The 27,282-nt window shown below is 34.6% G+C and overlaps 1 protein-coding gene and 1 pseudogene across 1 annotated transcript; both read right to left on the bottom strand.

The window, feature by feature from the left end:
- Positions 1-5,134: 5,134 nt before the first annotated feature.
- On the bottom strand, positions 5,135-10,697 carry LOC149188082 (uncharacterized; annotated as a pseudogene).
- A 7,720-nt stretch (positions 10,698-18,417) lies between these two features.
- Positions 18,418-26,929, bottom strand: LOC149188083 (uncharacterized). Its single transcript, XM_089412923.1, has 2 exons — positions 25,748-26,929; positions 18,418-18,514 (listed from the first exon to the last, which is right to left on the bottom strand). Exons 1-2 carry the CDS (start codon positions 26,881-26,883, stop codon positions 18,418-18,420), a joined length of 1,233 nt encoding a protein of 410 aa, XP_089269049.1. The 5' UTR covers positions 26,884-26,929.
- Between the last annotated feature and the right edge of the window lie 353 nt (positions 26,930-27,282).

Here is a 27,282-nt window from a genome sequence, read left to right on the forward strand (position 1 = left end):
AAAAATATAAACCCTTCGAGTCGGGTAAATTTCTATGGTATAGAACCTTCTTTCAATAATACTGTAACAAAGTATACATTAACATTTAGCGAATATCAGAAGTAAGATAGCATATTCCGGCAATCCACAATCTCAAAGAAAAACAGAGCTATAAATCGAGCTATTTAGCAGAGAACTAATCTTTGACTGCCTGTTATGAGCGAAATTAACAGTCGAATCACTTATACAAAGTAATGCATAAAGTCGAATCATGACTGAAACTGCTATTTATAAATCATGTGAATTTATCCATAAATCTTCCTTACCGAAACCATAAGGAGGGTTTCGCCAAAACAAATATACATAAACCTATATCATTAAAAAAGACTGTGCAACCAGATTAACGAACAGCGAGTGACTGTTAAGAATATACACAATATCTGGGTCGTTAGTACCCGAAACAACCCTCATAGCTAACATTCCATTCATAGGAATAAAGACAGAACTCTAATGTTAAAGAAATAGCAAAAGCCGCAAGGCTACAAACATCCTGATCATAAGAAGTAAGTAAAAGTTTGGGTTCGGACATTGTAAACCAACAAGAACGTGCTTCAAGTTATATCCATACATATATTTTTGAATATCAGGTCAGATTTACAACTATTTAGATTAGCCGATTACAGGCCTTCATAGATTAAACATTTTTCAATCCTGGAACTTGAACTGTTAGGGTTCCACCTGGAACCCATATATTTGCAATCAGAAGAGGCGTAAAGCAGATCAGATGTGAGCCTCCCGTCGCCATCTGTGACCAACAATGGGAAGGGGTAAGGTAATGAATTGTTGGGCTATGTCCAGGGTACGAGGGAGACCCTTTGCTGTCAGGCATAAACGAAAACCACTAACCCTGAACAATTACTTTAAGAGGGATTAAAAGAGAAGAAACACACCTGTAAGGAAGCCGGATAACTCGAAAGATTTGAAGGAGATCCTCCTCTTCCTGTAGCGAACTCGGGAGGCTGGGCAGCCGCGCCCCATGAAAAATAAACAAGCATGATATCCATTAGTCCTGTACCAACTCAGGAAAAAATCTCTAAATAGAAATAGAAGTCGAAAATGATAAAACTTAAAATACATAAGGATAGCAGATGTAACTATACCAAGAATTCATCGATAGGGTGCATATAATGCCTCAGGGTGGTCGCTCGGCGGTATGAGGAACTCAAGTCGATCCTCTGGCAGCTATGAGGTGGAGCGAATGGAAGCAGGGTCGCCAAGCCTTGCGGAAATATCAAAGAAACTGAATAGAAACTTGTGTTATAAGGTTAATTTTCGAGGGTAACGCCAGAGGCAGCGCAACCCTTGGATAAACACCATAACATCCTGACCGTCGAGTAAGGCGGTAAAACCAAAGGCGCGAACCCCAGTACACCCGGGACCTCACCCCTTCACGTGAACAAGCCGGCGTAAATAAATGCCATGGCCGGGTGTTAAACGCTGGTAATGCCAGCAGTGCCCTCTATCCAGTGCCCGCATTGTCTTGTTAATTCCGACAACGGAAAAGGTGAAGATGCGTTAACCAAAAATTCATATCTGGTGGACCATAGTTTGGGAAGTTAAATTGTAAGTTGTACTTCGTACAGAGTTTAATGTTAACCTATGGTAATGTAAATATAAAAAAAAAATAATCCTGGGGTATGTGACACTTAGCCGAGAAGAAGCAGTTTTAAAGCATACTCCAGGGCCATCCACATTTTATAAATTTAAATTAAATACATTAATATTAATATATATTATCATTTTTTTTTTTGGGAAATAGTGAATAGTTGTTAAAAAAAAATGTTAAGAAAAGATGAAAAATAAAGATAAAACACTTTAACATAAATAAAAATTTCAACCTATTGAATCATTATCTTTACCATTCTTAGCTTTCAATGGCCTTTAGGTATATGTTATTTTCTCCAATGCTTTTAGCATTTAAAATGCATCAAATTTTAACAAACAAGTTATCCACTCAATGAACTTTTGTCATAGCATCTACTTTCATGGCATTTTAAAGAATGCTTCTAATTTTACTAAATTTTGATAAAAACCTTTTAAAGTATTCTATTGGACCCAAAGCTAACACATATGCCTACAAAATTTAACCCTTATTTTAATAGATATCCTTTATTTTCACCTAATACTGTGTCTTATAATTGTGTTTAGTGTTAAGAAATTAAAATACATGATCTATTTATTCTACCTTAAAAAGTATTCATTAATTTATTTAATTCTACCAACTATAAATTAAGATAAAGATCGAATAGTAAGTGACCTCTGGAATAGATCTCACTCTAGTGAGGTCCAGACATCTCAACTCTTACAAGTCATAAACAATTAGTTTATCTAACTGGTTAGAAATTAGGTATGCTCTTAGTAATATAATCACAGTCAAAAAAATTGATTATCAACCTTGTCATATTACTCAAACAAATTCTTGATTCACCTTGAGTTACTCACATAACAAAAATACTACCCCATTTTGATTTAACAACTAAATGTGGTTGTAATTTCTTTTGGCAGTGCACATGGGTTCTTAGAAAGCGCGCATGTTTTCCTACCTACCATTTTAGGTTTGGCGTTTTTGAGGCATCACGTTTGGTTAAATAACATGGAAATGGAATGCTCACACATTTCTAGAATGCACAAATGCTTTTAAAAACGTGCATGTGCCATTGTGCATTCGTCTATGATTAAAAGAAATAGCCTTGGGGCTTACATTTTTCCTCACGGACGTGCAAACCCAGTAGAACCTGAGTGAACTGACATTAAAATGGGTATACGCTTATCAGCCAAAGCCTCCTCCACGGTAAAGGTATTTTTTTTGTTCATTCTTTAAATTTATTAAAAATAAATAAATAAAACAAATGTTTTTTTCAATGTATATTAATTTAAAAAGAATCGTTATGGTTAAAATCTTGAACTTAATCAATAAAGTAACCCCATAAAATAGCCACACGAAAATATAAATTTGGAGGAAAATCCCATGTCACTAACCCAAATCAACAAATTAATAATATTGATGGAAGAACTTAGCCACATCTCTTGATAGGATTATATCTTACATTAATAATACCCATGGTTTATTACCTAATATCACTTAGCACACGACCAAAATGAAAAAAATTTATACCATCAATATTAATAAATAACAAGTTAAATTGTCAATTAGCTAATATCACTTAATACAAGAGAAAATGAAAAAATTTTACACCACCAACAAGTTAAACAAAACATGTACACATTCCACCCATTAAACCTCTTTTCAATAACCTAATTAAAATAATAAAAAATAATACATTTGAAATATTAGATTGATCCTTTTTAAAAATATAATTGATACACCAAAAAAACCACTAAACTTATTCAAAGGATATCTTCCTATTTATTAAGAGGAATCTCCCCGGGTGGCTTCGCCCTCAATCTCTTTTGCAATATGTATTCAACATTTCATTAAACATATACAAAATAATAAATATTTATTTAAAAAAAATGTTTAAATAATTTGTAATATATTATTAAATTTATTTTAAAAATTATATTTTATATCTCTAAATTATAAAATTAATTCAAAAGAACAGGGTTGAAGGTTGCTAATAAGCCATTATGCCATTATGCGTTACTAATTAAACATACGTAAAATAATAAATATCAATTTTAAAAAATAATATTTAAATACTTTGTAATATATTATTAAGTCAATTTTTAATGAAAAAAATATATTTATGTTACTAATTAAACGTACGTAAAATAATAAATATCAATTTTAAAAAATAATATTTAAATACTTTGTAATATATTATTAAGTCAATTTTTAATGAAAAAATATATTTATGTATTTTATTAAGAATGGTTAATAAATAATTTTATATTTTTACAAATTAAAATTTGAAAATGGGAAATTTTGATTTATATTAAATTTATTTTATAAAATTGTATCAATTTTCTTTGGGATTACCTCACGAAGAATGAGTTTACATGTTTTTTGAAATAATTTTAATTCCTTTAAAAATAATTTCGATGATCAATTTTTTTATACAGTTTAAAAAGCTTCTAATTTCAAACAAATCAACTACATTTCATCAATACAATAAAAAAAAATTCATATAAAAAAAAAAAAATTGATTTTTTTTAAAATGAGTTATTTTAGATGTGATTTTCTAAAAAAATTACAGTTTATTTTCTGATATAATTTGTGTAGAATTCCTCACGGAATCATTGAAATCACAAATTTGACTAGTAAGCTTTGTATAATAAAAATGCTCTAGAAATTTTTCAAAATACTAAATCCATATTTAAATAACACTAATCAAAGTTTCATTACAAATATTTTTATCAAATTTTACCTAAAAATCCCAGAAAAAAACTTAGAAAAATCACTTAAAAACAATTTCATAGAACCCAAATTTCAATCATATAGTGCCACATGGCGCCACCAAAATTGAAGAGCCCAAATTTCAATGATATAATGCCACATGGCTCCAAGTTCGTATTTCCAACGAAGTTAAAAACGAAGTTTAATATCATTGTAGTGCATTGTATAATATTGGCATAATCACATCCCCAAGGTGTACTGAGCATGAATCATGTCATAATTCTTAACTATATTGAGTATACATTAGAATATACATGGAACAAAAGGACAAATGGACCAGACGAATATTGAGATGCACAAGTAAACAAATCAATAAATAAATATAATAATAAACATGTTTGTCTGACTTCTCCCACCCATCGCAAAGGCACAAAACCTATGGCAACTCCTATTTCTTACCCCATAGAAAAGTTAATGCAGTCTGACATGCAAGGGGAATAGCAGTTTCCTTGCTGCTAAAGTGCCAAAGTCAACTTTGAAGGAAATATAAATGCAAAGAAACTGCTATTCCCCTTGCATGTCAGACTGCATTAACTTTTCCATGGGGTAAGAAATAAGAGTTGCCCAAAACCTATATCTGTCGGTATGACAAACAAGTGGGTCTCTGTGAGATAAAATTGAAGGCATCGAATGAATAAATTAATCACACAACTAGTTATGTGAAGTGTGGCATTCAGTTAGTCCTGGGTTACCTCTGTGCCTGAGTGATGGATGTGAACAACCTCGGCGTTTAGGGTTTGTGCAGTCAAATTGTAAACATCTCAATGCCAAACAATTCTCAAGTACCTTTACAATGGTTTTTGATAACAGATTTCACTTACTTGATGGTCAAATGACGACGAAACAACATGTTGCAGCAAGCATGTTCAAATTCCACTTCATCCAACCGATCGCTGAATAACCTCGCCTCCAGAAGACACCTCTGCTTAAATAATCCCTCTAACCCTAAGGAAGCTAGATGTTTATGGACCACCCATTGCGAATCAACGATACCCATCCTCTCATACGCACCCATGGCTCCTCCGCCCACACATCTATGGAAGTTAAATCCCAAACCCCAAGCGTGCACCAGGTCGTTCTGTATCAATTTCCACACGCACTTCCACACCTCCCGGGAAAACACCGGCGCCATCATCTCCACAAACGCTGCACACGGCGGCAGCAGCGGGTGTTGACACCGCCCTCCTCCGCCGCGCTTGTTGTTGTACGGTACCGCCACCACCTTGTGGACCTCCATGTTCGGCTTCCTCTTCGTCAGTAGCCACGTCAGACCCCTGCTACCCGGGTCCATCGCGAGCTGCGATATCTCCAGCCAGTGCTTATCCACAACCTTGACGTACTCCTCCGCGTCAAAATTCTGCAACCCTAAATCCTCGTCCGAGATGAAAACATACTCGTACGGCGCGCTTGGCGAGCCACCACTTCGTCGGTCCGCGTACGGACACATGGATGGCCAGCCTCGACCACTCGAATTCGTCCCACTCGCTGCCCTCCCGTCGTAGTAGTGGAAGAGCATCACCATGAAATTCTCCGAAAACTTTTGGACGGCGGTGTCCACACTAACATGGGAATGGAATGCTCACACACACATTTCTAGAATGCACAAATGGCGATTCCTATTTCCGCCACAGTTTTTTAATTAATGCCCCCTGACATGGGGGCGCGATAGGGAAATATAACGCGAGACTGTTTTTTTTCTCCTCCAGTTTTTTTTCTCGCGTTATATTTCCCTATCGCGCCCCCATGTCAGGGGCATTAATTAAAAAACTGTGGCGGAAATAGGAATCGCCATGCACAAATGCGGTTAAAAACGGGCATGTGCATTTGTCTATTATTAAAAGTAAGGAGTCGTGTAACCATGCGGACGAATTAACGATGCTGAGGAATTGCCTAGACAGTCAAAAGTGATTGGAATTTGGAAAAAAAAATTCACAAAATTTTGTAGAGGTAGTGTTTGAATCGTGTTTTTGATAGTGGAAATGGATTCAGCACCATCAACAACGTCTAACACACCTAATATTTTGAAGTTTAACAATTATAAATTGGATTTACAAAAATTCTTATCAAAATTTCTCTAAATATAACCCTAATTTCTGTAATTTTCCAAGCAACTTCTCCACCTCGTTAGATTAAGCGTTAAAAGAAATAGCGTTGGGACTACATTTTTCCTCACGGACCTGCAAACCCAGTAGACCCTGAGTGAACTAACATTAAAACGTGCATATGCTTATGAGCCAAAGCCTCCTCACAGTAAAGGTATTTTTTTTGGGGCTGTTTTTTCTTTTATTCATTTTTTAAATTTATTAAATAATAAATAAATAAAAATATTTGTTTTATTTAAATTAATTTAAACATAATGGCTATGACTAAAAACCTTGAAACTAATCAATAAACTAACCCCATACAATAGCTACAAGAAAACATAAATTTGGAGGAAAAACTCGTTCCATAAATCCAAATCAACGAATTAATAATATTGATAAAAAAGTTTAGGAAAACAAAGAAATTATCACAATTCGTATTAACCACATCTCTTGATAATATTATATCCTGCATTAATAGTACCTATTGTTAATTACTTAATATCACTTAATACATTAATAGTACCCGTGGTCATTTTTTGATAATATTATATTGTGCATTAATCACATTTTTGGATAATATTATATTCTGCATTAATAGTATCTAGTTAATTAGCTAATATCACTTAATACATTAATAGTACCCATGGTTATCTTTTGATAATATTATATTCTACATTAATAATACTTATTGGCAATTAACTAATATATTAATAGCACTCGTTATCGATTAGCTTAATATCACTTAATACAAAATCAAAATGCAAAAAAAAAAACCACCAATACTAATAAAAAACAAGTTAAAAAATTAAATATTACATTATATACACATTCAAAACATTAAAACTCTTTTCAATAACCTAATTAAAATGATAAAAATAAATCCATAATTTTTTTTTTCAAATATGCTATGATACATTTGAAATATTATATTGATATTTTAAAAAATGTAATTGATACACCAGAAAAGACCACTAGGTAATTCAAAATATATTCAAACTAATAAATATCTATTTAATAAAAATAATGTTTAAATAATTTTAATATATTATTAAATTTTTTTATCAAATATGCCATGATACATTTGAAATATTATATTGATATTTTAAAAAATGTAATTGATACACGAGAAGAGACCATTAGGTACTCAAAATATATCCAAAATAATAAATATCTATTTAGTAAAAATGATTTTAATATATTATTGAATTAATTTTGAAAATATATATTTTATATTTCTAAATTATAAAATTAATTAAAAAAACAAGGTTGAATGCTCCTAATAAGCCATTATCGTCACTAAACATATGTAAAATAATAAATATGAATTCAAGAAAATAATATTTAAATACTTTTTAATATGTTATTAAATTAATTTAAAATAAAATAAAATTAATTCAAAAGAACAGGGTTGAATGCTCCCAATAAACCATTATGTGTTACTAGACATATATAAAATAATAAATATGAATTAAAAAAATAATATTTATATATATTTTAATATATTATTAAATTAATTTAAAAAAATAGTATTTTGATGTTAATTTTTAATAAAGTATAAAAATAAAAATAATTTGTTGGTAGAAATTATATAAGAGGAAATTTTGGCAAATACTTAAATAAAGAGTAATATAGAGACCAAGTAATGACTATTTTTGAAAAATAATGTTTAAATTAATTTATTAAAATCAAATATTATTAAATTTTTTATTAATGGGAAATAATCGAAAAATATAACTAACAATAATAAAAAAAATCAAAATCCAAACAATGAGAGAAGTAAAAAATTATAAAAATGAGTCAATAAATCATTTAACAAATAAAAAAATTAATGAAAAGAAAATAAACTAAAATAAAAATAATTAATGGAAAATAAATAAAATAAAATAAAAATATACACACACACACACACACACATATATATATATATATATATTCAAAGAAAAATAATCAATAAATAAAAGAGGGCCATCAATAAAATAAGAGGCTAACGCCCATTAAACAAATAACAAAAATACTAAAGGGAGTTAAGAACAAATAGGATGATAAAATACTTAAGAAAACATGAAGTATCAAGAATATAAACTCTAATGAAGAATAAACCAACAACAAGTACTATAAAATGACAGCATTACCTACAAAGACAAATAAATAAACAAAATAAATCCCAAAAATAAACCTAAAAAACTAGGACGACATGACAAGATAAGGACCCAACTTCTACTTATAATCTAGCCATCATCTCTATTCAAATTATTGAGTCTTTATTTGATTTCTAGAGATGATCGCTGGATTATTAGTAGAAGTTGGGTCCCTGTCCTAGTTTCTGAGGTTTCGTTTTGGGATTTATTTTGTTTCTTTATTTATATATGTAGGCATTGATGTCCTTTTTACAGTATTTGTTGTTGTTTTATTCTTCATTAGAGTTTATATTCTTGATCCTTCGTGTTTTCTTAAGTTTTTATCTTCCTTTTTGTTCTTAACTCCTCTTAGTATTTTTGTTATTTGTTTAATGGGCCTTAGCCCCATATTTTATTGTTGACCCTGTTTTATTTATTGATTACTTTTCTTTGAATATATATATATATATATATATATGAGTCATCCACGGAGGCGGAGGAATTGCCCGGATGACCAAAAGTCGCCGAAATTTGGGCAAAACATTTTCAAAAAATCTTGTAGAGGAGTGGAAATAGATTTAACACATCAAAACTTTTGGGGCACCTAAAATTATGAAGTTTAACATCTTTTACTTGGATTTACAAAACTCCTTGCCAGATTTTTTGAAAATATGGCCGGAATTTCCATAACTTTCACAGAAAAAAGCAGTCTCATTAGAATATATATATATATATATATATATATATATATATATATATATATATATATGTTTTATTTTATTTATTTTCCATTATTTATTTTTATATTAATTTATTTTATTTCCATTAATATTTTTATTTATTAGATGATATTGTCTCGGCTCTTGACTCTTTTTTATAATTTTTGACTTCCCTCCTTCTTTGGAGTTTGATTTTGATTTTTTTCATTCTTGTTAGTTATATTTTTCAATTATTTCCCATTAATAGAATTTTTTAATAATATTTGATTTTAATAAATTAATTTAAATATTATTTTTCAAAAACTAGTCATTTAATATAGATGTTACTTAATAATATTTGTTTTTAATAAATTAATGTCGTAATTAAAATATTAATTTTCAAAAATACTCATTACTTGAAATTATGGTCTCTACATTGCTCTCTATTTAAGCCTTTGCCATGGTCTGCCTCTTAATCTGGTCCTCATGATGAAACACACGGGTTTGTTCGAAACGCGTTGGCCAAAAATTTCTCTTATTGCTCTCTATTTAAGCCTTTGCCATGGTCTGCCTCTTAATCTGGTCCTCATGATCAAACACACGGGTTTGTTCGAAACGCGTTGGCCAAAAATTTCTCTTATGTGATTTCTACCGAAAGACTTTTCTTAATTCATTATGGATCACAGAAGCTTGAATTCAGAAAGTAAAAAAAATATATTTAATTATTTTATTGAGAATGGTTAATAAATAATTTTATATTTTGACAGATTAAAATTTGAAAATGGAAAATTTAATTAATATAAAATTTATTTCATAAAATTGTATCAATTTTCTTTTTCTTGGGAAAACCTCTATAAGAATGAGCTTGGATGCTTCTTGGGATAGTTTTAATTCCTCTAAAAATAGTTTCCATGATCAACCCCTTTCCATAAATTTTAAACTTATAATCTCAAACAAATCAACTACACTTCATCAATACACCAAAAAAAATCATATAATTAAAAAAAAATGTATTTTTTTTAAGTTTCCAATACTAAAATGAGTTGTTTTACGTGTGACTTTTTGAAAAAAAAATTGGTTTATTTTTAGATCTAATTTGTCTAGAATTTGGCATTGATTCATGGAAGTCACAAGTTTAACTAGTGAAATCTGTAGAATAGAAGTGCCCGAGATATTTTCCAGGATGATGAATCCATATTGATGGGACCAGCCCAACACTGTTCGGACTAATCAACAATTAAATGACTTAAGTGTGATTTAGCTATGGATTAGTTTATGATTACCAATCTTTCGGATTTTTCTGGAAAATGTTAGGTGGCATTTATGTGTGCAATCAATACTGTGTACTATACCTCGGGTCACGTTTCCCGCTCTTCGTTTCATGCCAAAACTCTTTCTCCATCGTTCATTCAACCATTTTGCACTTGTTCGCCGAGGGTTTGCTCTGGTGTGGTTTTGCTGCTTGTGAATGCAGCTACGCTGCAACTGCTGGGTGCGCCTTCTGGTTTTTCTTGTCCGACAGTGTGACTCTTATACTTGCTTGACTCTTATGCTTTCTTGGATAATCTTTGGTCCTGGTTCGTTGGGCAACCAAAAATGGTTCTGCCGCCACCTGTGTAAGTAGATTTCTGTGCTCTTTTTACAATTGTTTCAACTAGTCTTTGTTCTGTTAGGATATTCCGACACATAGGAAATAGTTAAGTATAACTTGGTCTAGTATAGAGTTAGGTAAAGTTTGTTTCTTTACTATGTACATTTTGTAACTTACAATCCGATGATCACGATATGTAGTGATCCGACGGTTCATTCTCTCTTCGGTATTACCGACACTTGATCCGTGGCTTAACACCCAATTGGTCCATGATCTCTATTTAAAGAGCATGGAGGGTCATTTGTAGGTTAACCCGTTCATGAGAGAAGCTTATGTAAATTTTCATTCTTTTATTAATAAATTGCCTGAAGTGGCCGCGTTGGCTGAGGCCGTGGAATGTTTCCCTCTTTGAGGGTTTTAACCACGTCAAAATACTGGTGTATTGATCTGTGATCTGTGTGTGAGCAGTGTCCTTTGGTGTTCTATCTGAGGAACTTACCCTGTAAATTCCTACATGGTACCAGAGCTATTTGAGGGCAGCGTCCGTTGGTGATCCAAACCTGAAGCCGGTAGAACTGCATCTGACTACCGTTTCCTAGATCTATTGTTTTTGACTGCTTTCGGGCCGAAAGGACTGCTCTGTTGTGTTGGGAGCATCTATTCCAGTGAGGAACCCCTTTCGTTTCACGCGAAAAGGTTTTCGGTAGCCCTAGATGCGTCATTTTTAAGATCTGGAGGTATACAATGTTTATTTGCAGTTTACAGTTATTTTCTCTCTATTTATTTCGGTTTCGGTTTATTTAGCTTTTTTTATTACCGGATCTGAACCTTTCATTTCTGCGTATGCTCTTTGCCCCGCGACTCTGTGCAATCTAGGAAAATCAAAAACAGAAAGGAAGGATTTTTCTCATGCATATGCTCTTTTCCGCTGCGCCTTAGTGTGATCTCAAAAAATCAGAAACATTGAGGAAAATATTTAGTTTCCGGCTAAAGCTAACTTCAAGCCGCAAGGTTCATTTTTTTTGTATGTCTGTGTTGGGTTTTGTGTTTTTTGTTTTGTAGGGAAAAGGAGCTTTCTCAAAGCAAGCATGCAACCCAAAGCTTCATCCCCTCTCTCTCTCTCTCTCTCTCTCAAACTTTTTGTATAGCTCACTTGGTCCAAAGCTAATTTATGAGAGTAGAGGTCTTGAGTTCAAGTCTCCTTTTTGTGGGGGCAGATTTTTCATTTCCAGACATTCCCGCACTTCGTCGGCAACTTCATCAAATTTTCTTCAAAAAGCCATAACTTCTTCATCCGGAAGCCGTTTTCAGAACCGTTTTTTTTAAACATCCTAATTTTTCAAGATCTTTCCATTGGAACACTTAGTTTCAGCATTTATAGCTTCAGTTTTTGTTAAAATGGAAAGTCCATGCCAAGTTATTCTTCACAGCACCAACTACTTCTAATGGTGGTCCTACATTATGGATTTACTTAGAAGTAAAGGTCTTTACAGAATAGCCTCAGGCCAAGAGACCAAATCAAAAGATGAAGATAAGGCAGCTAAATGGGAAAATAGGCAAGACCAAGCACGTGGGTTGATAGGGATGTCTATTTCTCCAGATCTTAGATTCCATATTGCAGAACTTGATGCTCCTGATGAAGCAATGAAACAGATTACTAAAGTTTTTGGAATAAAAAATGAACTTAGAGCCCATCAACTTGAAAATGAGTTGCTTACATTGAACCCCAATAATTTTTCTTGCATTGAAATTTTTTTGTCCAAGTTCAAGACCCTTAGACTTCTCTTGGAAGGTGTTAAGGTTAAGAAAGATGATAGTAACCTTATCTATTCCATTCTTACTAAGTTGGGACCAGCCTACTCTGTGTTTGTTTCCACCTTCCATTATACAAGAGAAGACTTCATTTCTCAAGGACAAGACTACAAGTCCCCTTCCTTTGATTCTTTTTGTGATTCTTTAATAAGAGAACAAGAAAAACTCTTACACCTTGGTCTTCTTAATCTTGGGAACTCTTCTAAGAAAGCGTTAGCCGCCCAGCAGCAACCAAATCCAAAGAATCCTAAGAAGTTGTATCCTAAAAAGAATGGTCCTAAACCAAACAAGGGTCCTAAGCAATTTCAGCCTCAAAATGAAAAATCATTTCAACAAAATGATAAGACAAATAAAAACAAAGGGAAGAAGACTGATAGACATTGCAACTTTTGTAATCGAGATGGCCACTTAGAATCCAAATTCTTTAAGAAGATGGAAGCCTTGGAAGCAACAATGAAGAAACATAACATCCATTTGGAGCACTCTTCAACTTCAACTTCATCTTCAGGAATGGCACTTTCTGCATGTGGTTGTCAAGCATCTCGGTCTGGCTATGCACTAAATGTATCTTCTTCTTCTCATTCTCATGAGTGGCTCATTGATTCTGGAGCTTCTTATCACATGGCCAAAAACAAAGCCATGTTTTCTTCTTTAAATGATTGTAACACCAAAAATATATATGTTGGTGATGATAGATCTCTTAGTGTTGTAGGGACTGGAACTGTTCATATAGACAATGGTCAATTTAATGATGTATTATGTGTTCCAACCTTATCCTGCAACCTTCTATCTGTATATCAGATAACTCATTTAGGTGAAGGTAAAGTTGTTGAATTTTGACCTCACGATGTTGTAATTAAGGACCTAAGAGATCCTAGACAGATTTTAGCTACTGGCATTGCTGATGATTCTACAAGGTTGTATAAGTTTCACAACTTTGGGTCATCAAATCTTCCCTCGGTATTTGTTGCTTATAATGATGAAGAGAGCAAACTTTGGCATGAGTGATTTGGTCACTTAAACTATCGCTCTCTTCAGAATCTAACTTTGGCATGAGCGATTTGGTCACTTAAACTATCGCTCTCTTCAGAATCTATGTAAAGAAAATATGGTGACAGGTCTTCCAATGGTATCTTGCAGAGATGGTGTTTGTTCTGGATGTGTACTCGGAAAACATCATCGGGACAGCTTTGAAAAACGTGCCTCTTGGCACGCCTCAGCCTCTTTACAGCTCATGCATAGTGATTTATGTGGTCCACTTCCAGTTATTTCCTTCTCTGGCTACAAGTATTTCTTAACTTTCATTGATGATTTCTCCAGACGCACTTGGGTATACTTCTTAAAACTCAAGAGTGAAGTATTTAACATGTTCTTGGCCTTTAAGGCCTTTGTTGAAAAACAATCTGGATATCAAATTCTTAAGCTAAGATCTGATAATGGCGGAGAATATGTTAACAAAAAATTCATCAACTTTTGCACTGAGAATGGAATTCAAATGCAACATATTGTTCCATATACTCCACAACAAAATGGTGTAGCTGAAAGGAAGAATCGCACCTTAAAGGAAATGGCTAATTGTATGCTTCAATCTAAAGGACTTAGTCTTAATTATTGGGCAGAAGCAATTAACTGTGCAAATTACATAATAAATCGCACTCCTACTAAGGTTTTAAAGAATATCACTCCAGAAGAATCACGGAGCTCAATTAAACTGGATGTAAGTCACTTTCGTGTTTTTGGAAGTGAAGCATGGGCCCATATTCCAGATGAGAAACATAAAGCTTTAGAACCTAAGAGTGAAAAGTGCATTTTTGTTGGATATTCTGAAGATGTCAAAGGATATAGAGTTATTCCACTTAAGTCCAAAAATGTTATCATTAGAAGAGATGTAAAGTTTGCTGAAAATATATCGGCCTACGAGCCTAGTTCGGCGGATGTGCCACCTCTCCCTATCTCTTCTACTTTTGAAAACATTTCTTCTTCAGATGATGAAAGCGAGGATGAAAATCCTCCCCCACCTTCTCAGGATCCTCCTTCAGCTCCTCAGCTTCCAAAATGGGTCTGTGCTACTCGGGATGCAGCAGGTGATCTTGCCGGTGATCCTACAGATCAGCGACGTACACGTTCTCAGTTTGATAGAGCCTCTTCTTTACTGGCTCAAGCTTCAGTGAATTATGATCCTGACACCTTTGCAGAAGCTTCAGGCCATCCAGATTGGGAAGTAGCTATGAATGAAGAATACCATTCATTATTGGCAAATGATACATGGGATCTTGTTCCTTTACCAAAGGGACGAAAACTTGTTAGATGCAAATGGGTTTACAGAACCAAGTATGGACCAGATGGGAAAGTTGATAAACATAAAGCTCGTCTTGTTGCTAAGGGTTTTTCACAAGTTGAAGGCATTGACTACACTGAAACCTTCTCCCCTGTTGCCAAAATGAACTCTATCCGCCTTGTTCTTTCCCTTGCTGCCTCTTTCAAATGGGAAGTCCATCAGATGGATGTTAAATCTACCTTCTGGCATGGGGACTTGCATGAAGAAATCTATATGGAACAACCTATTGGCTTTATACAAACAAACTCCAGCCTTGTATGTCGGCTTAAGAAATCCCTTTATGGTCTCAAGCAAGCTCCTCGAGCTTGGTATGCCAAAATGGATAACTTTCTTTTAGAAAATGGCTTTTCTAGGTGTCATTCTGATAATACTGTCTACACCAAGAAAGTGGGCAAGTCTCTTATCATTCTTGTTCTTTATGTTGATGATCTTATCCTGACTGGTAGTGATCCCAACCTTATAAACCATGTGAAGTCTAGCCTTAAAAGGAAGTTTGAAATGACAGACTTAGGACATTTACATTATTTTCTTAGTCTTCAAGTCTTGCAATCCAAGGAAGGTATTTCCCTTTCCCAGTCCAAGTATGCCTGTGATATTCTACGCCATTTTCACATGGAAGACTGTAAGCCAGCCCCTTCTCCCTTTTAGTCTGGAGTCAAACTTTTAGTCACTTGTACTTCTCCTGAAGTTGATGCTACCTTATACCGTCAACTTGTAGGAAAACTTTTGTATCTAACCCATACTCGTCTTGACCTTTCCTTTGCTGTTGGCCTTGTTGCTCGATTTATGCAAAACCCACATGAAAGTCATTGGAAAGCAGCGAAAATAATACTTCATTATGTTCGAGGTACAGTTCAGTTTGGGATTCATTACAGTGTCGAAGCAACTCCTCTATTGGTTGGTTTCACTGATTCTGATTGAGCTGGTGACCCTGATGATCGGAAGCCTACTGCAGGTTATGTGTTCACTCTTGGTTCAGGACCAATTACATGGGCTTGCAAGAAACAAGGTGCCATTTCTCTTTCTTCAGCAGAAGCAGAGTATCGTGGTGCCGTAGAAGCTAGTAAGGAAGCCTTGTGGCTTCGTCAGATCCTGTCAGATTTTGGCTTTCAACAGCAACATCCGACTACACTTTGGTGTGATAATCAAAGTACCATTCAACTATGCAAAGATCCAGTCCAACATCAGCGCAGCAAACACATTGAACTGCACATGCACTTCATCAGAAAGCTCATTCACGACCATGTTCTTGAAGTGTAATATTGTTCAACAGATGATCAAGTTGCAGACATCTTTACAGAGGCTCTCACAGAGGCGAAGTTCACTAAACTTCGATTTATGGTTGGAGTTCAGGAAGTTGTCACTAAGGGGGGATAGGCTCTAGTGCCTCCTTCCTTCTCCTATTGTGTCATATTTGTAAATCCTTCAATCCTATCCTAAGTTGTTCTTAAGGGGGGATGTTAGGATATTCTGGAACATAGGAAATAGTTAAGTATAACTTGGTCTAGTATAGAGTTAGGTAAAGTGTGTTTCTTTACTATGTACATTTTGTAACTTACAATCCGACGGTCACGATATGTAGTGATCCAACGGTTCATTCTCTCCTCGGTATTACCGACACTTGATCCGTGGCTTAACACCCGATTGGTCCATGATCTCTATTTAAAGAGCATGGAGGGTCATTTGTAGGTTAACCCGTTCATGAGAGAAGCTTATGTAAATTTTCATTCTTTTATTAATAAATTGCCTGAAGTGGAAGCGTTGGCTCAGGCCGTGGACTGTTTCCCTCTTTGAGGGTTTTAACCACGTCAAAATACTGGTGTATTGATCTGTGATCTGTGTGTGAGCGGTGTCCTTTGGTGTTCTGTCTGAGGAACTTACCCTGTAAATTCCTACATGTTCCACGAGCTCGAGTTCTGGTATGAGGTTGTCTTGCTTGTGAAACTCAGTGGGTTGACATGCACTCAGGTTTCGAAACAATGGCGCTCTCCGGTCTTCGGCTTCAATGCAGGTAGCCTCTTCTATCCATGATTCAATTTGTCATTTCCATTCTTCTGTTCCTAATGTGGCCGCTCCTTTGTCTCAGTCGTTGGTTGGAATTCAAGGGTTAAAGGCTTGTTCTCTGTTCTCGCTGCGAATCCTTCAAGTAGGAAAAATGTATCCCTCTTATACTTGCACTCATGCACTTGTTTTGTTTTCCTCTGTCGACAGGTTGCTAACAACTGTGTGTTGATTCTTTTGCAGGTATTGGGGTTTGCAGTTGGGTATGCTCGGAACAAACGCGTCGGCCTCTGCCTGGTAGGCTCTATCAACGCAACTAGTCTTCAGTCTTTAGAATAGGCCTGTGAGATTGAGGGTTTGGTTTTCCTCAATACTTAGTCAATGTTGTCTCTTGGTTGTAGCTAGCATCCCAGTCATTTTGTTATCATAGGCTTCCTCGGTTCTGTGATTGTTGGCTATAACTTTTAATGTGTGGGAGCCGTTTCCCAAAACCCTCACCTAGGGTTTGTGGACCGTCGGCTATGTGATCGTTTCCAGTTTATTCTGGAACTCTGCTATGGATGCTCGTACATTTCATTTTATAATTTAAAGAAAAAACTTTCAGGAAAACGTTGGTTTCGGTTTACCTTGTTTTAATGATGATGATTGGCTGTCGTTCCTTTCATTCTGGCTTCAACGTCTTCGAATTACAATTGTTAATTTGCAACTGTGTTTGTAATTTTTTTTTTTTCCCACGAACAGAAAGTTCTGTAGTTGCTCTAGTAATTTGTTCTAGTGGTCGATTCGAAGTTAAGAAAATAATGTATGGCCCATATGTGATTAACTCGTCTGATTTATCTGTCTACATTCACTCCTGTTTATTCAAGGTTGATTTCTTCTATGGGATACAAACCCTCGTTCTGGAAATGCATCTCTATCTCGCTGTCTGGACTCTGTCTCTTAGAAAAGAAGAATTAAATAAACTTCCCTGTGAGCATTGTATCGTTTACTCTGATGTTCGGTGAATTAGGAAGCAAAATGAAAATACTATGGATATAGAGATGGATTCGAATTGTTTGTTCCTTTATTATTATTGCTTGAATGCTAAAAATGATGAACCCTTTCAATGGATTTTTCATGTATATTTGTAGTCTCTGTTCACAGTTACTTGAGCTATGTAGTTACTGTTTTCAATTATAATTCTATTTAGTTACATAACGATGCTTGTATTCGGTTCTGCTCTTTGACAAGATTTTACATCAAACACATTTTGTTTTTTTCTCCAGAATGACAGAACAGTTATTAAATCTCTATTGATTAAAGACAGACAAACTAATGACCCTAACCGACCAAACTATCCCTAACTAGTACTGAAACTAAAAGTAAACAAAAACTTACACCCTACTTTGACAAACTAACATAAAAAAAACAACTTGTTAAGACAACTTCCATCTTGGAGGGGACCAACACTCGGTCATGGTGTCCTAGTTGGATGCTCCTGCATCACATATTTAAAAAACACAAATCAAGATTTCACTAAAAAAATTTTCATGAGATTATGCCTAAAAATCTATCAGAAACTCCAAAAAATCACTTAAAGACAACTCCATATTAAAATCATCCTCAATTATAAAATCAACTTACAAAAAGCCCAAAATTCAAGCCTATAGTGCGACAATTGAAGAGGGTCAGTTGAAAGTTCATTTTTCCAATGAAGTTTAATATCATTGTAGTGCATTGTCACAACTAATATTGGCATAATCACATCCCAAAGTGTATTAAGCATGAATCATGTCATAATTCGTAACAATATTGAGTATAAATAAGAATATACATGGAACAAAATGAAAAATGGACCAGGCGAAGAATGAGATGCAAAATAAACAAATCAATCCATTAATAAATATAATAATAAACATGTTTGTTTGAACTTTCCCACCTATCCAAACAACATAGCTATATCTGGTAGGATACATAAGTAGGCCTCTGTGACATAAAATTCAAGGCATGGAATGGATAAATTAATCATATAATGAAAAGTTATGTGAAATGTTGCATTTTGTGAATCCTGGGTTACTTCTGTGCAGTAATGGATGTGAACCTCAACGTTCAGGGTTTATGCATTCAAATTGTAAACAATTTAATGCCAGGCCATTCTCAACTACTTTTACAATGGCTTTTGATAACATATTTCACTTACTTGTTGGTCAAATGAGGATGACACAACATGTTGCAGCAAGAATGTTTAAATTCCACTTCATCAAAATGATTGCTTAATAACCTCCTCCATAGGACACCTCTCCTTAACTACTCCTTCTAACCCACAGGGAGCTAGTTGTTTATGCATCACCCATCGTGAATTAATGATGCTCATCCTCCCATACGCACCCATGCCTCCTCCGACCACGCATCTATGGAAGTTAAAATCCAAACCCCAACTGTGAACCAGGTTATTTTGTATCAATTTACACACACAATTCCACACTTCCTGAGAAAACGTTGGTGTCATCATCTCCACAAATGCTGCACACACTAGAATTAGAGAGTCACGACACCACCCTTTGCTGACGTGATTGTTGTTGTACGACACCACCACCACCTTGTGGACCTCCATGTTCAGCTTCCTCTTCATCAATAGCCATGTCAGATCCCTGATACCCGGTCCATCGCAGGTTGTGATATCTCCAATTCCTCCACGTTAAAATTCTGCAACCCTAAATCCTCGTCCTCGATGAAAACATACTCATACGACGCCACCACGTCTGGGTAGAGGAAGCGCTTGATGAACCACCGCTTTGTATGTTTGCATGTGGAGACATGGATGACCTGCTTTGACCACTTGAATTCGTCCCCCTGGGTGGCCTTCCCGTTGTAGCAGAAGAGCATCACCGTTATTAAAATTAAACCCTTATTTTTAATAGATATCACTTTGAGTTAATACTCATTAGGGGAATTTTGAGGTCTAAAATGGACCTCCTAAGGAAATTATAAAATAATAGTGGAAATAATAAAATAATATTAGATTACATCATCAAATTTTAGAGGGAAAAAAGAAAAACTACTTTTTCAACTCGTATTTTCAACTTGTCTCCCTATGGGTTTACTCAAATTTCGAGTGGGAAAAATCGTTGGATGAATAATTTGATTCCTCATCCATGGAGTACCCATGTTGCATACTTTCCATGGACCTTACTACACAAAAAATGAGAGATACATGAAAAACGTGATTGCAATCACGTTTTTTCATGTATTTCTCATTTTTCGTGTAGCAGGGCCCATCGAAAGTATGAAACATGGGTATTCCTTGCATGAGGAATTAAATTTTTCATCCAACAATTACTCCCGCTCAAAATTTGAGTAAAACCTTAGGGAGATAAGTTGAAAAAATAGTTTTATTATTTTATTATTTTCTAATCTTTTTACTTTTTTAACCCAAAAATAGTGAATCACTCCATGTTGACATCATTATCTTGAATCCTATTGGTTCTTATAAAGTTTATTTGTTGTACATTTTTATTAGGAGGCCCATTTTAGACTTCAAAAGTTCTCTAATGCCTTTTTATAATGTTATTTGGTTTCAGAAATCAAAATAACTCACCCTATTTATTCTACTTTTAAAAGTATTCATTAATTTATTTAATTCTACCAATCATAAATTGGTATAAGGCTCGAACATTAAATGACCCTTAGGAAAGATCCCACTCTAGTGAGGTCGGGACATCTAAACTCTTGTTATGTCATAAGTTATTGATTTACTTGGCTTGTGAGCTATTGGATATAATCCTAATGGTATAATGGCGGTTGAAAATGTTGATCCTGAACCTTACCCACATCACTCCAATAAATTATTGACTCACCTTGAGATCACCCTGAGATCTTCACATAATGATGCAACCCGATTTAAGTGCGATAATAAAAAAATGCACATAATTTCTTTTTATTTTAGGTTTGGTGCTTGTTAAACCTCTGTATGGAAAATAAATACTCACACATTTCTAGAATACCCACATACTTGTAATAAAGTGCATATGCAATCTTCTATTATAAAATAAATAATCTCGCATCTATGTTGTTTCTCATGGACCCACAAACCCAGTAGAACTTGAGAAAATTAGCATTAAAAAATGTGAATGTACTTATCAGCCAAAGCCTCACCCTTGTAAATTTTTTTTATATAACTTTATTATTTTTATTTTTTTTATTTTATATATATATATATATATATATATATATATATATATTAATAAAAAAATGTGTGCACGCGTTATCTAAAAATCTTAAATCAAATCAACAAACCAATTATATTAATATATATTAATAAAAAAATGTGTGCGCGCGTTATCTAAAAATCTTAAATCAAATCAACAAACCAATTCCATAGAAAAACTAAAAAAAACATAAATCCAGAAGAAAAAAAATCCCATTCCAACAACCTAAATCACACATTTGATTTATATTAATTAAGAATATTAATTAAAAAACTCATAAACATGATAACCATCACAATTTTGATTATCCATATCCCTTGATATTATTGTTGCCTACATTAAACGTACCCGTTTTCAAGTGGTTAATGTTACTAAATATAAGACCAAAACATAAAATTTTACGGAAAAAAACAATAAAATAAATATCACCAAAACATTTTCAACATCAAACATCTTTTCAATAGCCTAATTAAAAAAATAAAAATAAAAATCCATAAAATATTTTATAAATATTTTAGGGTACATTTAAAACATTAAATTGTTCTCTTCTTAATTTTTTTTTTAAATATTATAATGGAGTTGTTTTTAGTGCGATTTTTGGAAGTTTTTTTGGTGGATTTTTGATATATTTTTCTGGTTTAATTATATTTTTCTGGTTTAATTTCTCTAAAATCCTTTTGGTGGATTTTTGATATATTTTTCTGGTTTAATTATATTTTTCTGGTTTAATTTCTCTAAAATCCTGCCGGAGTTCATTGAAATCACAAGATTGGTGGGTAAATCCTACACAATAGAAATGCCCTAGAAGTTTTTAATGTTGCTAAATCCATATATATTGTCAAAAAGATATTTTAAATAATACAAATCAAGATTTCATCTCAAATTTTTCCACTGGATCACCAAAAACTCCAAAAAATCACATTATAAACAACTCCTATTATAATGGTCCCTTTTTAAAAACATCCTTAATACATGAGGAAAGAACATTAATTTTTTCTAAAAGATATCCTCCTATTCATTTCCAAGAATCTATTCGATGGCTTTGCCATTAATCTCTTTTGAAATATGTACTCAGCATATCATTAAACCTATTCAAAATAATATTTAAATACTTTTTAATATATTATTGAATTAATTTTAAAAAATAATATTTTAATATCTCTTAGTGATAAAATTAATGCAAAAGAACAAGGTTGAATAGTTGAATATTGTTAATAGGGTTATTTAAAATAATAAATATTAATTCAAAAAATTAATATTTAAATATTTTTAATATATTATTAAATTAATTTGGAAAAATAATATTTTAATGTTGATTTTTAATAAAGTTAAACAAACATATCTTTCATAGAGGTGTAAAATTCTCAACATTTTAGGTGTAAAATTCTCGGCACTTTAGTGATAATTAGAATAACAATTATTAAATACAGAGTTGCATGGCACCCCATTATAAGTAATCACATGCGATTTATTGTTTTGTAAAAACATTTTTGGGATGATAAAAATGGATTGCAGAAAGGAAGAATAGTTCGGTGGCATAAAATAGCTACTGGTAAGAATGTGGGAATCCTTGTTGGTATAGAGGTTTGAACATGGGGGAGAACCTAGTGTGTTTGCATTCTTTTGATGGTATAGGGTCGCAAGTATCAACCAATTGGCGAGTTGGTATTCCCTAGAAGAAAAAGTTGTGACTTGGCTCCTTCAAGGTAACTCTTAACTTCGTTATGTCTTCTTGTTCAGCTATTGGGTTATGACTTAAAGTATGGTTTTTTCTATTGAATCCATTGCCAATGATGTGAATATTAGTTGGTTAATTGCATGGATTCCTTATTGGTATGGTGTTTTAAGTGGTGCTATTGGGTTGAGTCTTGAGTCTAGGAGAGAGAATTCCATTGGTATGACTAACCTCATCTAGATTTTCCGAAAGCTAGTCGTGTGGCTTTGTCCCATATGTAGAATTTTTGTTACAAAAATCTATAGGTCTGATAATATGTCATGGCCTGTGGATTTGTTTGCCCCCTAGTGTTTTATCTATAATGATAGTAATTATAATTAGTGCATTGTGTGGGCTCTTGGTCATAATGATAGTACTTGGATTATAATTGAGTTATTTTATGGGTTAGTGAAAAGGTTCCTCCCTACTCCATTTAAACCCATGGTGTCTATTAGGAGTATTTTGGGGGGGCTCCTCTTCATTTGGGATATTGGTCAGTTCGGTTCCTCTATGGCCACCTCGCAAAAAAACAGTTAGTGGGTTTCTGTTGCATAATAAATTCTTATTCATGTTGCCTTTCCATTTGGTTACACAGGCTATGTCATAAGGAAAATTCTTAGTGGGTTTGTTCCCATTGTGGTTATGATGGTAAATCCTCTTCTGCAATCTCTAAGCATAGAGCCATGTCAGGCATCTCTAGTGTTTTATTTTGAGGGAGTCAGTGTTTTAGTTGAGGCTAATCCATGCTAGCCAACCACTGTGCAGAGGCAATGAATGAGGAAATGAAGAGGTGGAGGAGGTGATCAAGGTTCTCATGGAAGGAATCACAACCAAAAGCAAGCCTAGGAGGTCACGGATTCCTTCCACTTGAATATCCCTGAAGATACTTGGAATGAAATGAAAAAATTAGAAGCCATGGTCGCCAAAGACTGCCATGCCCTGTTTGACTCAGAACTTCTAGAATAATTTGGACAGTTAATCTCGGACCCTTGCCACACTAGGGTCATAGGAAACAATACCAACAAGCTCTCTTTTTGTATTAGAACATGAAAACACTAATGGTGAGAATTCTGATGGAGGGAGGGGTTAAGTAGTACAATGTCTTAACAAACCTAGATGATGTTAAAAGAGAGTAGAAAAACATGCACTTTCACATGGAGAGCATGGATGATTAGTTGGCTCAGTTTGAGTAGCACATTCCTTGTTCCAAGGTCCAGTGTACGAGACCTTGCCCCAATAAACTCTTCTAATTCATAGTTGTTAGATGGTTACAGTTAGTTTTGTGTAGTAAGATATTTGCATAGACTCTCTAGTGATGTTGGAACAATTTTAGTTTGGTCTTGCTACTCTATTGGTAGATGGTCAAAATACTTGGTTTCCCATTTGACAAGTTGAGACCATCTGGTGAATGGATAGTCTATGTGATGACATTTTGGTTGACCTAAGATAATAAAATCTAGCTTAAAAGAAACATAATTAAATATTTAGTAAAAAAAAGTAATAAATAATTTTATATCTTTAAAATTTTAAATTTTAGAATGAACAATTTTAGTTTATATAAAATCTACTTTATAAAATTGTATAAAAATTCCTTTTCTCCTTATTTTTGACTAAGACTAGTTTATATTGGAACTATTCTAAGAAAAATGAGCTTCAATGTTCTTTAAAATAGTTTTAATTTCTCTAAAATAATTTTCATCACCAACCTTTCCCCTAAAAATATAATTTCAAATCTTACATAAACTAATTCCACCCAAACCAGCTACACCTCATCAATACACTAAACATGACATATAAATAAAAAAATACAAAATTTAAATTTAAAATTTAATATATAAAAATTATAGTTTTGAGGCTTCTACGATTTGTACTTTGTGTAAAGTATTCTTCTAGATTTATAGTATCCATAATTATGTGAATCCACATTTCTAACCATAAAAATATAAGACAGATCTCTCTAAAATGAATAAATATAAGACAGATCTCTCTGAAATGAATAAATAGAGATCTTAAAATCATCCTGAATTTTGAAATCAACTAACAAACAATAAAACTCAAGATATGATATCATATGGCTCCACCAATAAAATTCAAATATCAAGGATATGATATCATAGGGCTCCACCAAATTGCCAGCAGAAGTTTGGTTTTCCAACGGAGTAAAAAATAAAACTTAAATATCAAAGATATGATATCATATGGCTCCACCAATAAAACTCAAACATCAAGGATATGATATCATATGGCTCCACCAAATTGCCTATATTGGAAAACTCCAAAAAGAGGGTCAGCAGAAGTTTGTTTTTCCAACGAAGTTTAATGTCACTGTAGTCCTTTATCGTATATGGCGATAATACCATTCGAGTATGAACCATGAAATAATTGCAAATTGTATCAAGCATAAATTACAGTATACGCAGAAGAAGATTGAGATGCACAAGTAAACACTTAAAATGGACCAGACGAAGAGTTTTATGCACAAGTAAACAAATCAATAAATAAATAAATATAATAATAAACATGTTTGTTTGACTTCTTCCACCCGTGCCAAAGGCAAAAAACCTGTATCTGTCGGTATTACAAACAAGTGGGCCTCCTTGAGATAAAATTGAAGGCATCAAATGAATAAATTAATCAGACAACGACAAGTTATGTGAAGTGTGGCATTTAGTTAATCCTGGGTTACCTCTGTGCAGTAATGGATGTGAACCTCGGCGTTCAGGGTTTATGCATTCAAATCGTAAACAATTCAATGCCAAACAATTCCCAAGTACCTTTACAATGGTTTTTGATAACAGATTTCACTTACTTGATGGTCAAATGAGGACGACGCAACAGGTTGCAGCAAGCATGTTCAAATTCCACTTCATCCAACCGATCGCTGAATAACCTCGCCTCCAGAAGACACCTCTGCTTAACCAATCCCTCTAACCCTAAGGAAGCTAGATGTTTATGCACTACCCATTGCGAATCAACGATACCCATCCTCCCATACGCACCCATGGCTCCTCCGCCCACACATCTATGGAAGTTAAAATCCAAACCCCAAGCATGCACCAGGTCGTTCTGTATCAATTTCCACACGCACTTCCACGCCTCCCGGGAAAATACCGGCGCCATCATCTCCACAAACGCTGCACACGGCGGCAGCAGCGGGTGTTGACACCGCCCTCCGCCGCGGCGCTTGTTGTTGTAGGGCACTGCCACCACCTTGTGGACCTCCATGTCCGGCTTCCTCTTCGTCAGTAGCCATGTCAGACCCCTGCTATCCGGGTCCATCGCGGGCTGCGATATCTCCAGCCCGTGCTTATCCACAACCTTGACGTACTCCTCGGCGTCAAAATTCTGCAACCCTAAATCCTCGTCCCAGATGAAAACATACTCGTACGGCGCCACCACATCTGGGTGCAGGAAGCGCTTGGCGAACCACCACTTCGTCTGTCCGCGTACGGACACATGGATGGCCCGCCTCGACCACTCGAATTCGTCCCACTCGCTGGCCTTCCCGTCGTAGTGGAAGAGCATCACCGTGAAACTCTCCGAAAACTTTTGAACGGCGCTGTCCACGATATCCTTCTGCCTTACGCCCACAGTGAAGGTGACTAGATATTTGGGCTTCCGCGGCAAGTCCTCGCTAGGTTTTCCCCACGGCCTGCGCATATACAGATCCGTATGTGGAACTGAAATGGCCGGGGGCAGTGGCAGCGCCGCTAAGCTGCCGTTTCTGCCATTTTTAACCATGGATAAGGAGACAATATTGGGGTTGCAGCGCGCAAAAATGCAATTTCTATATGAATGGCGGTGAGGAGTAAAATAGGCAGGCTGTGAAGATAGAGTAATATGGGGACCAAGAGCACCCATCAAGTATCCGAACGCTATTCCAAGGAGGGTATATGACATCAAGGGCCTCACTGCGATCACCTCGCTGCTGTGCTTCCTCTTCATGCCCTGATTTCTCTAAAACTTTATTCTGGCTACCTGCCTCTACGTTCGGAAATGCGATAACCTAACGAGAATGACTGAGTGCCTGCCTCCCCTCTTCTAAAAGATGCATGCATCTTTATATTTGGAAAGAGCGCTCGGTCTTAGGTCACTGGTTTCGAAAAAGTCTGATCCCTTTCCATTGACATGGCCAGACACATATGCATCGGTTCCTTGTCCGGCGGGAAGCGATTCACCGCCGATGGCTTCAAACGCGGTACAAGCTATTTTGATTAAATATTTAGAATTATAGGAGCCGGAAGAGTAATGTCAGAGGCACATCAGACATGCATCATTGAGTGATTACGTTTTTAAAATACCTTACCATGGTTAAAAGCCACAATTTTTTGCATTATTCCTCGG

Source organism: Pinus tabuliformis, chromosome 3_1, assembly GCF_031772625.1.
Source record: "Pinus tabuliformis cultivar Carrire ecotype Pingquan chromosome 3_1, CPIR1, whole genome shotgun sequence".
Classification (NCBI taxonomy): Eukaryota; Viridiplantae; Streptophyta; class Pinopsida; order Pinales; family Pinaceae; genus Pinus; species Pinus tabuliformis.

Excerpts from the sequence above, each read along its gene's own strand:
- LOC149188083 (XM_089412923.1), bottom strand. The coding sequence starts at position 26,883 with ATGAAGAGGAAGCACAGCAGCGAGGTGATCGCAGTGAGGCCCTTGATG. Across the intron at positions 18,515-25,747 it reads CGTCCTCATTTGACCATCAA|GAGCATCCAACTAGGACACC; the intron begins GTAAGTGAAATC and ends TATGTGATGCAG.